At 35.0% G+C, this 16,339-nt stretch overlaps 1 protein-coding gene across 7 annotated transcripts in view; it reads right to left on the reverse strand.

The window, feature by feature from the left end:
• Positions 1-2,407: 2,407 nt before the first annotated feature.
• The window catches only part of HYCC2 (hyccin PI4KA lipid kinase complex subunit 2), a 66,131-nt gene continuing 52,199 nt past the window's right edge, over positions 2,408-16,339 (reverse strand). For 6 of the 7 annotated variants that reach the window (XM_061203832.1, XM_061203848.1, XM_061203815.1 and 3 more), the window contains 4 exons: positions 12,162-12,249; positions 9,494-9,653; positions 8,596-8,763; positions 2,408-4,467 (listed from right to left, as the gene is read on the reverse strand). In XM_061203832.1, coding sequence (XP_061059815.1) covers positions 3,866-4,467; positions 8,596-8,763; positions 9,494-9,653; positions 12,162-12,249 — 1,018 coding nt within the window. In that variant the 3' untranslated portion in view covers positions 2,408-3,865. The remainder of the gene's footprint in view (positions 4,468-8,595; positions 8,764-9,493; positions 9,654-12,161; positions 12,250-16,339) is intronic. The other variant, XM_061203864.1, reaches the window with a different exon arrangement.

Raw genomic sequence — 16,339 nt, forward strand, 5'->3', positions numbered from 1 at the left:
GTTATCTGTCTGCTCTGGGCACAAATAAGGTTCAATCTCTTTACATTAGAAATTGTGGAATCAAATTTATTTACTCTTTACTTTGCAGTACTCCACTGTGCAATACAATTAACTTGCCACCTAGGTGACTGTGAAAGCTGGCTGATTCAAAAATTACTTAAGATAGCTAGAAACACTGATCAAAGTCATTTCATTGAGTTTATTTTTGCATTTAAATGAATCCCTAGAAATATAATCAACTATAAAATGGCAGCATTCAACTGCTATGTGGCAGAAAATAGTAAGGCATAAATTAGAATAAGAAAAATGTATCTATCCTTATATCTGTGGTATAGATACCTACATTTCCAACACTTCCCCATCTATGTTTACTACTCTACATTTTTTTCTGGATTTAATACCTTTCTTCACATGCTGTATTCACCAACTACTAGACCAGAACTGTAAAGAAGCTACTGAAGTGGAGAGTGTTACATTTACCATAGGACGAGTAAAAGGAGGCAGTGGGGTGTTAATACGCATTCAACGGGAGACAGGAGTTTAATTCTGGCTCTGCTTCTTAGTTATGTGACTTTGATCACATTACAACCTTTCTGAGCCTCAGCTTCCTGAGGATGGATATGGAGGGGTGGGTGCTGGGAGACTGGCTAGATTATCTCTATGGTCTCTTTAGCACAAAAATTCTGACTCTATAATAAACAGGCACAGGAGAGTCATCAGGAGGGTAAGAGTGGTGGTAGGGGTCAGGATTTCAAATTATAACCATCACCCCCCTCCAGATTCTCAAAATATTTTTATATTTAAAAATCTTACTTCCAAGGTAGCTTTCACTTTACACTTGGTTTGTTCTAGAAGACGTAAATGTTCTAGTAACATGATTTCAAATTAATGTCATAGAGAAGAGTTCCCAAAGCTTTCAGGTATTTCTTTGTATTTTTTAATCAAACCTGGCATAGATGGCATCAATCAAATTGTTTTGTTATAGAAAACAAGTATTTTCTCCCTAACTAGCTTGTCCATAAATGGAAGAACTTTTTAAAATGGAAATTAGGAAGTATAGAAACAAAAGGTTGTTAAAGGATAAAGCGTGAATATTGCTGGCATATATTTGTAACAGCTGTATGTCTGAAAAATATTTTACATTAAATGCCAATAAATAATGCAAATGAATGTCAAAAATCTCTTAGAAAATGTGACTATGGTTTATGACTAACTCATTCATTTTAACTATACCTTGCACAGGAAATCTGTTCTAAGACCCTGAATGCAAAATTTGAATTAAATGAAATGTTTCTTCTTTGGGGCCAAATTATATCACTTAAAATAATGGAACACAAATGTTAGAGGGTCATGAAATATTAACAGGTATGTATATGTACAAAATATATACAAATACACATAGAAATAAATGAAATTCTCTAAGGTGAAAGTTTTTCAGAACCAACTTTTCAGGTATAACATAAGATTTCTAACAAACCAGAGGGAGAGCTTATTATATTTATTATAGCCTTTGCTGTAATTTGGTATTTTTTTGTGCTTTAACTAAAATCATGCTAGATTTAGATGCCAATAAATGCACAATGTGTTGAATTAAAAACAACCCTTCAGTCTCTTAAATCAATCAGACATTTCTGCCATAAAGTGACTGATCTCCAGCCATGGCCAAGATCTCACCCCCTGGTAAGTACAATGCTCTTTTCCTTTCACACCTGAAACTCTGTGTGTTATAGACCTTTACGCCTCATTTATTTGGTTGCTTTTAATTCATTTATCTGACATCCCTTAGTTAAATTAAAAGAGGTAAGGGCTATCTAAAATATTCTTTGTGATTTATACATATACACACTATACACACACACAAACAAACATATATATATATACACAAATCAACAAATCTCTGTTTATCAACTTTTAGCTTTCCCCCAGACTTTGGCAATGTTGTAGGTAATAGTTCAGGTTCTAGTTTTCCATTTTCATGTGAGCTGAAAAATATTACACACCACCAAATTCAAACAAGCATCTCACTGTTCTTATAAAGATTCTAACAGAAAGTCCCTTACAAAAACCTCTTACAATAAAAGGTGGGGTGGGGGGGATGGGTAGATTTTTAGGTGTGAAAAAAACAAGAGGCATTTTTCTGGTTATTTTATTTATCAAAATCTATTGTAATTTTAATCAGTAGAGATAATATTTTAAACTTTGTTAATTAGGAGAATACTTGCTTTCTATAAATTCAGTATATTTTTCTTTCACAACAATAAAATAAAAATGTCTAAATGTACAAAGCACTAATCACTCTGACATACTGTGTGGAAGAATGTATAGCAGTTCAAGTCACAATACATTGATTTTCAAAAACCAATATATTTTCTTCTATTTCAATCAAGCATTAGAGCCTGAGACCCAGAAGAGGTCATAATGAAACCTTATCCAACCAAATCAGAACTAAAAAAAAAATTTTTTTTAAACCAATAATGCACTTTTGTAGCCTCTTAGCAGTTACCAAATGCTACTTACATACATTCAACATCTAGCTTACTGGCATGATTTTTTATAAAAATGAGAAACTTTTGCAGATATATGATTAGAAGGTACACAAATTGCATTACATTAAACACAAAGGCAGTGTGGTCCTTGTAGGAGAAATCAAGTCAGTACCCCCTGGTAGAAATGTTCTATAAAAATGTGTCACATTGAAGCGTCAGTGTTTTCAGCCAATTATCTGTCCCTGATGTATTTCCTTGGAGTATATGATCTATCAGGACTTCAGGTTTCTTAATCCAAAATATCTGACTGAATTTAAGTACATCTAGAAAGCAGCTGAAAGGGTTTCTCCAATAGTCTGACATCACAGAAAGTGGGTTGAGAAATCCCTCTCTTTACCTGAAGACGTACCTGTTCTACTTCAGTCATCAACAGCTCACAAAGGAAAAGAAAAAAAACAATCGAAACTTCCCCTCACACACAATCCCACACAAGCTAAACAAAAACTACCCCCTCCCCCCATAAAACCCCAGCACCAAAGTGTCAATCATTCCTGGGAAATAGAACATGCCCCTTGGATTCTCTGATTTATTAGCTGTTCAAACTTGAAGGACAGAAATGACCTTATGTCCTTGTGGGGAGGAGGGAAGACATGTTAATAATGACTATAGAGCCATTGAGAAAGTGCATTATCTATTACACAATCAACTTAGAGTCCTGTCCTCCAACAGAGGCAGCCACAACTTGATTTAAATGCCTCAGTAATTGAACATTGTGTCCTCGAGATAAAGGAGATGGGGGAAAAAAGAGCCACCCTCGTTTTAATGAAAAAGTGCAGCAGTCTACCACCTTTCCCCATGCTTCTCAAGAAAATAATTGCACAGACTCAGAGAAGTCCAAAGTCATAGCAGAATCTCTGAGGCACTCCTGGTTAAGAGAGAAAAAATATGACCCAGTAATCTTCATAGATTATGAGAACAAACCCGTTTTTTTTTTTTTTTAAACAAAAGCTGAAGAATCATTCATAGGGATCATATACACCATTTCCTCTAACATAACCTCAGTCTCACAGTGTTGAAATGGGACCGATCAGCCTACGATGGATTGCACTTCACCCAAGGAGAAAGGAAGGTGTGGAAAACACAAACATTTTCTACTGCTTCACAAACACATTTACAAGGAATAGGTGAAGAGAAGATATAGGAAGGAGGGAAAAGAAAACCTTATTGCTGTTTCCATACAAAATACAGTATGAAGATACCTAAACTAAATCAAATCTGTTTATGATGACCAATATTTTCACAAGTGGGATGAAGTGTCTTCTTGCACATGAAATGTTCAGTTTAGAAGGTAAGCAGAAAGATGAGAGAGGATGTCAAGACTACACCTGGGATATTAGCTGCATATTGAAACTTGGGGATCGAGACTGCTTGGTTAAGGGAGCTCCTGGGCTGAGGAGCTCTTTACCTTCTCCGGCTTGACCTAGCCGGTCTTCCTGTAGACTGACAGTTGAATATCGATTAGCATTGTTAGCTGCTAAATTAGTAACACCCTCAGTGCCAACCCCAATGCTGGTACTTGCTTGACTGCCATTTACATAGTCAAATGATTTACTTGAGGAAGCACTGGCTGTCCGGATTAGACTTATACTATTAGTTTTTGGCACCACCTGGCCAGCAGGCAGGCTCAGGTGTTTCTTCATCGGCGTCAGCTCAATTGAATCTACACTAAGATCACTTGGTTGCTGTACATACTGCCTGCGAACTACTGAATCTCGAGGGCTCTCACGGGATTTGAGAGCAGAAGTTGTTTCTTTATCCTTGGCTGAACGCCCAGTTGCTACTTTCCTTAAGTTTCCCCTCTGAGAAGAGGAGGATGGTTTGGTCCCAACTGGCTGGTTGCTGAGGGAAGCCCCTGATGAAAATCCTTCATCTGCATCATTCAGGTTTACCGACTCCTCTCCTCCATTTACACCCTCAGCACCTAAAAAACAAATCAGACAGACTCAGCAATAGCTAAATTAAATAAGAAGCAGCTGTGAATAACAACTCAACTGACCTTATCTCCTAGGTAATGTTTGCTATAGGTCAGCAATGGCCCTTGCTATCAACACTTCCCCTAAATAATTTAGGGGAAGAAACCTTAATCTATACAGAATTCTAATGTTATTCATTCTATTCATTTAGCTTTAATTAGGCTAGCTTTTGTAAAACTATCCACAAACAAACCTAGCATACTATCAATATTTAGACACACAAAACAACTTAAGGTAAAATACAATATTTTGTTATCATAAATCTTTATGATACACCTTGTCAATTTGAGGTGACCATATCTATTTTAAAAAACAAAAATTTTTCCTCATATCTTCCTTAACCTATCATAAAATAGAACTTACAAATGAGACCCCCTTCTAATTTCAGTCACCCAGAATAATGTCAAAAACTCATCCCCAAACCCTTTTTAACTACAATGAAATTTTATATTTATTCAACAGCTAAGTGCTTCTAAATGGCTTTAAAACCTTTAACATGGAACTAGTACATTTTCTAACTCTAAACTAAAAACTCTAGATTGCTTCCAGTAACTTCATATTCACATTTTGTCTTATGAAAATCTCTACTCACTGGTTTCCATATTTCCTTGATTGATTAATGTGAAAATATTTGATTATCAGAGAGCAAGGGTAGGGAACCAGCAGGGATACTGAGGAAGAACCTTTACTATTTTATAATATATAAATAATATACAATAATTTTTATATGATGTATTTCTATAATATTTTTAGTACTGAGATATATTATTGTTGGGATCACAAAATACTATAGTGTCTCATTACGTTTCATGCAGAAACTGCAGTTAATGAAAGAATCGTTATCTTGGGATTTTGTAAGAAAGGAAGCATATATAATATATTTAGCTTGGAGTTTCCAGAAAGCCCAATTCTCTTACTGAAAGTATGATCAACATTCTTTTAGAAAGTAGAACATTTGTTTCTTTCAAAAACTGATAGCAGTTTGCTACCTTTTAAATATGTTTACCAGACTGTAAAAAAGTTAAATCTGAATCTACATACAGATATCAATATTATAGTTAAGGTAAAATGTTAGGAAAGAAATCTAAAAAAACATTACTTTGAGATACAAGTTACCTAAGTAAAATATACATGAAATACTTAAACACAATCTTTATTTAACACAGTACCTGAAAAAAATAAAAATGTTTTCTCATATGGATTAGTTATTTCTTTCCTTCAAAAGAAGAATGAACTAGGCTATCCTTAAAGCAAAAGGCATCTTGTTATATCCAGCAGTTTAATAATCTTTATTCATCATGCAAAGCCATATGAAAATGCAGCTGACACCACTTCTCTCAACCCCTTCTTCAAAAGAACCGTATATAATGTACAGCAAAACAAAAACTTTAAATTATATTTATATGACATCATCTCAGCAATTTATTTACAATTACTCTAAAGAACTCCACAATGCCCAAGAAAAGATAGTTACTGGTTCAGAATTAATATCAGTAATATAAAACTAGGAGTGAACAGAAATGTATCATTGGGTACATATATGGTTAGGAAAGGAGACTGAGAGACTTAGTGCTAGCTTCTGAATCTTGCCACATGCAGATCTGATGCCCAAGCAATATGGCCATAAAGAGATGATGATAACATAAAAACCACCATGCAAGAGAATCTACTGATATTTTATATACTAAGAAATGCTATTTCAGTATAGTGGAACACTGAATATACTTTAATCACAAGCGTTGTCCTCAGTTTAGTAATAACTTTAAATCCAGCTTTTAAAAGTCACTTCACAATCGGGATAAAGGTAGGTGATGGGCTCATATTCTCCCTTCAATTTCAACATATAATAAATACAACTTTAACTGTAAAACTATTTAAAACCATTAGAAAACATGTTTTCTTTTTCTTTTTTTTTCTTTCTTTCTTTCTTTTTTTGGCTGCACCACACGGCTTGTAGGATTTTAGTTCCCTGTCCAGGGATTGAAACTGGGCCCTCGGCAGTGAGAGCACAGAGTCCTAACCACTGGACCACCAGGGAATTCCCTTCTTTTTCTTTTAGAAGACCAATTATTGATGCTAATCCAAAAGCTCCAGAAGACTTCAGAATTACCAAAACTTTTCATAGGTTTTAGCAATTTCCATATTTCTGTTTAAAAAACCTCAAGGAATAAAAAGGCAATTGTATCTAACAACTTTTTTCCTTTCTAATTTTCTCCCTGGGTGATAATACTATTCATGATCCAAAGATGAGACAACCAAAAAGGATTTTTAATGAACTTTTCTATTTATGTCTGCCTTTCCTTATAAATTAGCTTTTACTAATATTGATTTAAAGCTACAATTATGCTAGATTAAAAGGGAAAATAATTTGAGAAATTTCAAACACACCGAAGGGACTCATTCCTCTTTCTTTGTGGCTACATCCCACCCTCACAAAGTGAAATTTTACCAGTAATAGGAGATATTAAAATAGGATGTTTTAACATTTAATAGGATATTTTAAAGGAATTCTATTTTGATTTCTTTTTCAAAGTGTATGACTTATGATTAACAGGAAGAAATTTTTCTACCTAATCCCATACTTTTTAGAATTTCATCAAGTGTTAATGTACTTCCGTTTAGCACAAATACTCCAATATTCTAACAATGGTAGTAGATACACTTCAAGTGTCTTAATTTGGCATCAAGAATGTGGAGAAATAGACTGTTGTTCAATTTAGGCCAACTCTGAATTCGACATCTATTCATATATTTATTTTTATGCATTATACAAGATAAAACTGACTCCCAGGGATAACATAAAGAGATACAGAAGAACGAAAAGGGAAGACTGCGTCTTTCACACGATTCTCTTCATAGCACCAACTTCTTTGTGTCCCTAGATCATGCACATGCAACACTGTTAAATGAAGTAAGGTCAATCTGGGCAAATGGGCAAGGGAACAGAGGGTAGATTTAGATTCTTACTGAGCATGCTCAAATTTCTAATGCACCAAAAAGCAAGAGATTTCCCTAAGGTAGAAGGTAACTGCTTCATGTATGTTTGGTCTTTAAAATAAGTACAAATATGTAACCAATTTTAAAACTTCTTGCTATATTTCATAAATAGTGTATAGCATCCACAGCAGCAATATATTAAATAATGAAAAATTATTAGGCCACAGTTCCCTCTTTCACAAAACCAGCTTCTATGGCATCACATGTAAAACTGCAAATAAATACTTTCCTATCAGAGAGAAGTATTCTTTTCCAGATAGCGGTTGTGGGTGTAGTGGCAGGGGGAGGGGTAAAAAAAATTCTCATTTGAGATACCCACACTGTAGAAACAAGGATCTGCTAGGATTTATAACCTCTAAATAATACATTTCAATTCTGTTTGGGAGCTTTATAAGGTAATCATTATTTACAATAAATGATAAAATGTAGTGTGCACCAGGACAGCACATTTATAGAGGAAAGATGTCAGTAGGTCACTAGTTAGACCCAGGCAACCTGACTCGAAGATGATAAAAAGCCTATCAATACTTGTTTATTCTGTCAAAGAGATAAGAAATTCTTGTTAATTGACCACCCTGGGACTACAGACAAATCAGCCGGCTCCACTTTAGTCCAGTTTCTCAAAGATAACGTATTAATGCTTTACAACTCTCCTCACATATTTTCAAAAGAATACATTACTATATAAATGAAATTGATGCATACTGACTAATAAGGCTCATGTCCATTGGGTGCATTTTTCCTTTCCTGATGTTAGAATAAACATGCTCAGTAATGAAAAAATCCCAAGCATTTGCAGACCTTTTGGAGACAGGCCTCTCCCTTGTTAGTAGCCATGCCAAGCTGTTCTTTAATTACACAGGGATGCAGACTCCAGGCCAGCACAAATGGTAACTAAAGATTGTACCTGACCTGGTGCTAGCCATATGGGGGGGTGCACTTTGCAAGGAGGAGCTAATATACCCTGGGGTAGTGGAAACACACACTAGAATGCAAAGATGTTCTGCTTGGGGACAGAGAGCCAGGATCCTTCTCCAGCAACTGCCTCACTGACTTTTGCCTCCTCATCTCTGTCCTACCCTCTGTTGTGGCTGCTGCTGAGTTGGGCTCCGGTGAGCCGTGCTCAGGAGTCCTGTGCACCAGCACCTCCCCCTCTTGCACACGTTTGATCCCTAGGTCAGTGGAGCCGTGTTGGATCGGGGAGCCAGGAATACTCGAGTCAGCCTCGTTTGAGAAGTCAAAGCCATCTGGGATTCAACATATAAAATTTTAGTGCTTTTGTGCTGCTCTATTCTTTTCTGAGCATTTTGACCCAGGCAGATAAGAGAATGTATATATGGATATGCTATAAACGCAAACATTATTTATATAGTTACATGTGTGTGCACAGCATGCACACACATAAGGCAGCAGATGAATAATGTGAGGTTTGCAAATGAATAGGAGAGAAAAATAGAGATCATTAAAACAGCAATTAATATCTCTTAGGCAAGACAGCTTGACTATTCAAGTACCACACGCCTATGAAATACTGCTGGATTCAGCACTTATATGAAAAGAAAAAGAAAGATAAAAATCAATTCTTTTATGGATAGCTGCATTATACCATTAGTTTGGCCAGTTATACAGTTTTCTCCCACAATTCTCATACAGGCACCTTTTTTCCCAGTATGATAACAGGCTTAAAGAAATTTCTTTCCTATTGCTATTACTAGTTCAAAAAAAGACAAAAATTAACCTGATCTTATTTTCTGTTTTAACATTCATAGAGCAGTCTAAATAACATCTTTCTGCTTTATAAAATATATATACATATTTATATTAAAATGAATTCAGGTATTTAAACCATATTTCTAGTGCTATTTTTAACTAAACAATTTTACTGTAATTACGTAAAGTACTATAATATCATGTGCTAATATAGTCTGTAAAAACTTACTTTAATCCATGAGTGGGCTGTAGGGATTTCGTACTCACCTTCTCTCCTCCATCTATGGCGACGGATTGAAGCTGTTGTAATCGCAGTCCGAGAAATCCTCGGCACTGTTGGAGTGACTTCGACTTTAAGTACTTTCTGGCCTTCTTGTGAAGAATCAGGAGCATCAAATGGTAATGAGTTTTTCATGGCATTGGCAACCTAAAATGATAACATAAGTCTATATATATTTACACCCAATATACAATTTATGCTTATTTTACACTTCACGTTTCCCTACTTTTTAAAATATGTACTTAAAACGTCTATTATAAAATATACAAGTATAATGTGTCAGAAATGTTTGTATCTCCACTGGTCTATATTCTTTTAGGCAGGCTTTAAAATGAGAATTCATTTAAAATAATGTGAGTCACACACCCCATCGATTCCTTGAAGTTGTTGACTTTCAAAGAGAAAAAAACATTCCAAAGAAAGAAAAAGTGTTTTTAACATTTGAATCCTGATATAAGAAAATTTAGAATAAGTTTCTGATTATTCAGATGATAAGTAACATGCAAAATTTAATCTATAATAAAAAAATTAGCTTTGTTTCCATGAGGAGAAATTTTCCGTAAACACATCTGGCATTTTGTTCCACCACTTTCTGCCCTCCATGGAGGAGACTGAGATATGTGCCTGGAGAGTAATCACCATTGGCTGCTCCATGTTTCCTGATTGGGTAGTCCTAATCTAGCAAAGACCTTAAGCTAGAGGACCGTTTTCTCCCTCCCTCTCCACTTGGACAGGACAAGTGAAATGCAACAACCTGGATACCTGTGCCTGCTCTGCCAACTCAAACCTTCTCTCCAGTGGGCTGTTCCAACATCCAGACGAAAATGTAGGGAGTGAAGTCTTTCAATCTAGCCTTTATCAGCAATAAAGATGATGCTTGTTTTTCTATCTACCAACTATTTTATCTATTTATCACCGGGCTCTATTTTTGAATAGAGAAAAGGAGTGTTATTCACTGGGTCCCTTGGAGACCCCTAACAATAAAGGATTATTCTAGAACTACAGATTACTAATCTCTCTACCTATATTGCCTTGGAAATGCCACCTCTAGTTAATTTATAAGACTTACAAGGATAAAAGTATGAATTTAAAGAGTCTCACATGCAAGGTCTTATTATCATGATATAATTTTTTATCTTGTTGTCCATTCGCTTTTTGGTTTTCTTTTTGGCTGCACCGTGCAGCTTGTGGGATCTTAGTTCCCCAACCAGGGGTCGAACCTGGGCCCTTGGCAGTGAGAGTGCAGAACCCTAACCACTGGACCACCAGGGAATTCCCTGTCCATTTGTTTTACAGTAACCTTTAGGTAAAATTAAGGATGTTGACATGAGGAAAAAAATTCAAATATGAAAGAATTAATGTAAATGTTACTTCAATAAATTTATATTTAGCTTAAGATATAAAAAATGATATGAAGAAAATAGCTTTAAAAATTGTACTCTTAAATTGCTGCAAGTAAAAATACATAAATAATATTTTAAAAATACCATTATAAAATACTACAAAAAGCTTAGAAAACACAGAAAATTGCAAAGAAATAAAAACTATCCACAGTTGAATCACCTAGACAACTATTAGCATTTGTTTTGTTTCCTTTGTCCTGTCTAGATTTAAAACATAGTTATATACTGCTTTACCACTTAACACAGTTAGCATGTTCCTTTAATATGAATTTTCAAACATATAATTTCATCAAGTAAATAACATAACTTAATCATTCTCTGCTGTAAAATGTTTAGAGTTCTGATTCCTTTGCAATTAAACTAACATTGATCTAGTGTTCACAATACTTTAAAAAAAATTTTAAGTAGTTTCTTGGGAAATGTTGCTAGACATGGGATAGTAGGTCAAAGAAAATACACACACATTACCAAACTGCTTCTGCAAAGGGATGATCAGAGTTGTGTCATACTGTTACTGGTAACATAGAGAATGCCTTCCTTACTCTGCTACTGGATGTTCACGTTTATTTTTTGAATGATCATTTACCCTTTGGAGACATATTTATTTTGTGGAAGAGTATAAAATTTTTATATAGAACAAAATATTAATTGGCTTTTTTGTCATGCCTGTTGATAATATTTTTCTCAATTTGTATACCACATATTAATTTTGGTTTTAAAAAACTGATGGTTTAGGGACTATCCGGTGGTCTAGTGGTTAAGACTCCGCACTTCCATTGCAGGGGGCATGGGTTCGATCCCTGGTCAGGGAACTAAAATCCCAGATGCTGCACGGTGCAGCCAACAAAACAAGACAAAACAAACAAACAAACAAAAACTGATGGTTTAGAATTTAGATGTTTATGTAGGAAAAAAAAAAATTCAGCCTTTTTTGGTGATGTGTCACCATCACTAAAGCTCAGAAAGTCCTTCCTTCTCTAGAAATTTGAGTAAATATTTATAACTTTTCTTCTTTCTTTTCTTAAAGGATTTTAAGACATTTAATTCTTTAATTTATCTGAACTTTATTTTGATATGTTGTAAGAGGACAGGATCTAAACCAATTTTGTTTTCTCTCCAATTGTTACTATGGAATAAATCTTTTTCCCTCAATGATTTAAAACGCCTCATATATTACATATTGAATTTTAAACCTACTAGTGCCCTTTTCAGGCACAGGAATGTTTAATAAAAACTAAATATAACAACTTACCAATAGCGGTTGAGAAAAGAGTTCTAGCTGAGCTCTATAAATGATGTCATCAAGGACTTCCTGGCCAAGGTCCCACTGTCCATTATACCTATGGAGAAGCAGATTATTTACTATCTTTAGCAAATATCTCTAATTTTCAACAACCATCTTTTCTATTCTTCCAAGTCCTATTATTTTGGTTCTGTAACAAGATTTTCACGTTAATTTTTGCATCATTTCATTTCTTGGTTACAAGAACAAAATGAAGATTTCAACACTAACATTTAAAATATTTTACAGGACTTCCCTGGAGGCGCAGTGGTTAAGAATCCACCTGCCAATGCAGGGGACATGGGTTTGAGCCTGGTCCGGGAAGATTCCACATGCCGCAGAGCAACTAAGCCCGTGTGCCACAACCACTGAGCCTGCGCTCTAGAGCCCGCAAGCCACAACCACTGAAGCCGTGTGCCACAACTACTGAAGCCCGCGCACCTAGAGCCCATGCTCCGCAACAAGAGGAGCCACCGCGATGAGAAGCCTGCTGCAACGAAGAGTAGCCCCCACTCGCCACAACTAGAGAAAAGCCCGTGCACAGCAATGAAGACTCAACACAGCCATAAATAAATAAATAAATAAATTTAAAAAAAAAAGAAAGTCATGAAACTTTCTAAAAATAAAATATTTTACAGATGTCTCTACATATTAATTGGTTTTCATCATGTGTTGATATTTAGAGTAATCTATTTAATGCATTCATGAAAACCAGGGTTATGAACTACGTAGAAAGACATAGCGTTCCATACAGAAAAACTGACAGTTTCTAGTCTTCAATTTAATGACTAGTTATATTTTGGCTATTTTAAAAGTACTGAAAGGACTATGAACAATTATACATCAACAAACTGGACAACCTAGAAAATGGATAAATTCCTAGAAATATACAACCTACCACGACTGAATCATGAAGAAATAAAAATCTGAACAGACCCATCACTGTACCCAGAGGAGACTGAATTGGTAATCAAAAACCTCCCAATAAGCAAAAGTCTGGGACCAGATGGCTTCATGGGTGAATTCTACCACACATTTAAAGAAATAATACCAATCTTCAAATTCTTCCAAGAGTGAGCACTTCCATATTCATATCACAAGGCCAGCATCCCCCTTACACAAAAATCAGACAAGGACACTACAAGAAAATTACAAGCCAATATGCCTGATGAACATAGCATAAATGCAAAAATCCTCAACAAAATATTAGCAAACTAAATTCAACAATTCACTAAAAGGATCATACACTATGGTCAAGTGGGATTTATCCCTGGGATGCAAGGATGGTTCAACGTCTACAATTTAATCAATCATGATACACCATATTAACAAAATGAAGGATAAAAATCACACAATCATGCCAACAGATGTAGAAAAAGCATTTGACAAAATTCGAAATCCATTCATGATTAAAAAAAACTCTCAAAAAAGTGGGTACAGAGGGGATGTAGCTCAACATAATGAAGGCCATACATGATAAGCCCACAGTCAACAACAAACTCGACAGTGAAAAATGGAAAGCTTTTCCTCTAAGATCAAGAACAAGACAAGGATGCCCACTCTTGCAACTTTTATCCAACATAGTACTGGAATTTCTAGCAAATCAGAAAAAAAGAAGTGAAACTGTCTCTATTTGCAGATGACATGATATATATACAGTTGACCCTTGAACAACACGGGCTTGAACTGCACAAGACCACTTATACGTGGATTCTTTTCAATAAATACCAACTACAGTAATATACAATCTGTGGTTGGTTGAAGCGTAGATATGGAAGGCTGACTTTAAAGTTATACTCAGATTTTCAACTGTGCAACTGGCACCCCTAACCCTTTTGTTGTTCAAGAGTCAACTGTAGAAAACTCTTAAAACTACACCAAAAAACTGTTAGAATAAACAGATTTGGTAAACTTGTAAGTATAAAAGCAATATACAAAAATCTACTGCATTTCTTTAAACAAAAAAAGAGAATTCCCTGGTGGTCCATTGGTTAAGACTCTACGCTTTCATTACTGAGGGCGTGGGTTCAATCCCTGGTCGCGGAACTAAGATCCCACAAGCCACGTGGTGTGGCCAAAAAAAAAAAAAATCTACTGCTTTCTATACACTAATAACAAACTATCAGAAAGGGAAATTAAGAAAACAATCCCATTAACAATTTCATTAAAAAATACCTAGTAATAAATTTAACTAAGGAAATTAAGAAAACAATCTCATTAACAATTTCATTAAAAAATACCTAGTAATAAATTTAACTAAGGAGTAATAAATTTAACTAAATTTAATAAATTTAACTAAGGAGCATTGTACACTTATGATTTTCATATAATACATCAATGAAAGAAACTGAAGAACACACAAATAAATAGAAGGATATTCCATGCTCAAGGACTGAAAGAACTAATATTGTCAAAATGTCCATACTACCCAAAGCAATCTACAAATTCAGTGCAATGCCTATCAAAATTCTAGTGACATTTTTCATAGAAATAGAGCAAACAATCCTAGAATTTATATGGAACCACAAAGGACCCTGAATAGCCAAAGCAATCTTGAGAAACAACAAACCTGGAGGCATGATACTTACTAATTTCAAACTGTATCACAAAGCTTTAGGCCTAAAAACACACAGAGATCAATGGGACAGAATGGAGAGCTGAGAAATAAACATATGCATATATAGTCAATTAATTTAAACAAATATGAGAATATAAAATAGGGAATGGATAGTGTCTTTACTAAATGGTGCTGGGCCACCAAACCAGCTTTACAACAAATGCTAAAGGAACTTCTCTAGGCAGGTAACACAAGAGAAGGAAAAGACCTACAAAAACAAACCGAAAACAATTAAGAAAATGGTAATAGGAACATACATAATGATAATTACCTTAAATGTAAATGGATTAAATGTTCCAACCAAAAGTCATAGACTGGCTGAATGGATACAAAAACAAGACCCATATATATGCTGTCTACAAGAGACCCACTTCAGACCTAGAGACGCATACAGACTGAAAGTGAGGGGATGGAAAAAGATATTCCATGCAAATGGAAATCAAAAGAAAGCTGGAGTAGCAATTCTCATATCAGACAAAATAGACTTTAAAATAAAGACTATTACAAGAGACAAAGAAGGACACTATATAATGATCAAGGGATCGATCCAAGAGGAAGGTATAACAATTGTAAATATTTATGCACCCAACATAGGAGCCCTTCAATACATAAGGCAAATACTAACAGCCATAAAAGGGGAAATCGACAGTAACACAATCATAGTAGGGGACTTTAACACCCCACTTTCACCAATGGACAGATCATCCAAAATGAAACTAAATAAGGAAACACAAGCTTTAAATGATACATTAAACAAGATGGACTTAATTGATATTTATAGGACATTCCACCCAAAAACAACAGAATACACATTTTTCTCAAGTGCTCATGGAACATTCTCCAGGATAGATCATATCTTGGGTCACAAATCAAGTCTTGGTAAATTTAAAAAAATTGAAATCATATCAAGTATCTTTTCCGACCACAATGCTATGAGACTAGATATCAATTACAGGAAAAGATCTGTAAAAAATACAAACACATGGAGGCTACACAATACACTACTTAATAACGAAGTGATCACTGAAGAAATCAAAGGGGAAATCAAAAAATACCTAGAAACAAATGACAATGGAGACACGACGACCCAAAACCTATGGGATGCAGCAAAAGCAGTTCTAAGAGGGAAGTTTATAGCAATACAAGCCTACCTCAAGAAACAGGAAACATCTCGAATAAACAACCTAACCTTGCACCTAAAGCAATTAGAGAAAGAAGAACAAAAAAACCCCAAAGCTAGCAGAAGGAAAGAAATCATAAAGATCAGATCAGAAATAAATGAAAAAGAAATGAAGGAAACAATAGCAAAAATCAATGAAACTAAAAGCTGGTTCTTTGAGAAGATAAACAAAATTGATAAACCATTAGCCAGACTCATCAAGAAAAAAAGGGAGGAGACTCAAATCAACAGAATTAGAAATGAAAAAGGAGAAGTAACCACTGACACTGCAGAAATACAAACGATCATGAGAGATTACTACAAGCAACTCTATGCCAATAAAATGGACAACCTGGAAGAAATGGACAGATT

Source organism: Eubalaena glacialis, chromosome 1, assembly GCF_028564815.1.
Source record: "Eubalaena glacialis isolate mEubGla1 chromosome 1, mEubGla1.1.hap2.+ XY, whole genome shotgun sequence".
NCBI classification, from domain to species: domain Eukaryota; kingdom Metazoa; phylum Chordata; class Mammalia; order Artiodactyla; family Balaenidae; genus Eubalaena; species Eubalaena glacialis.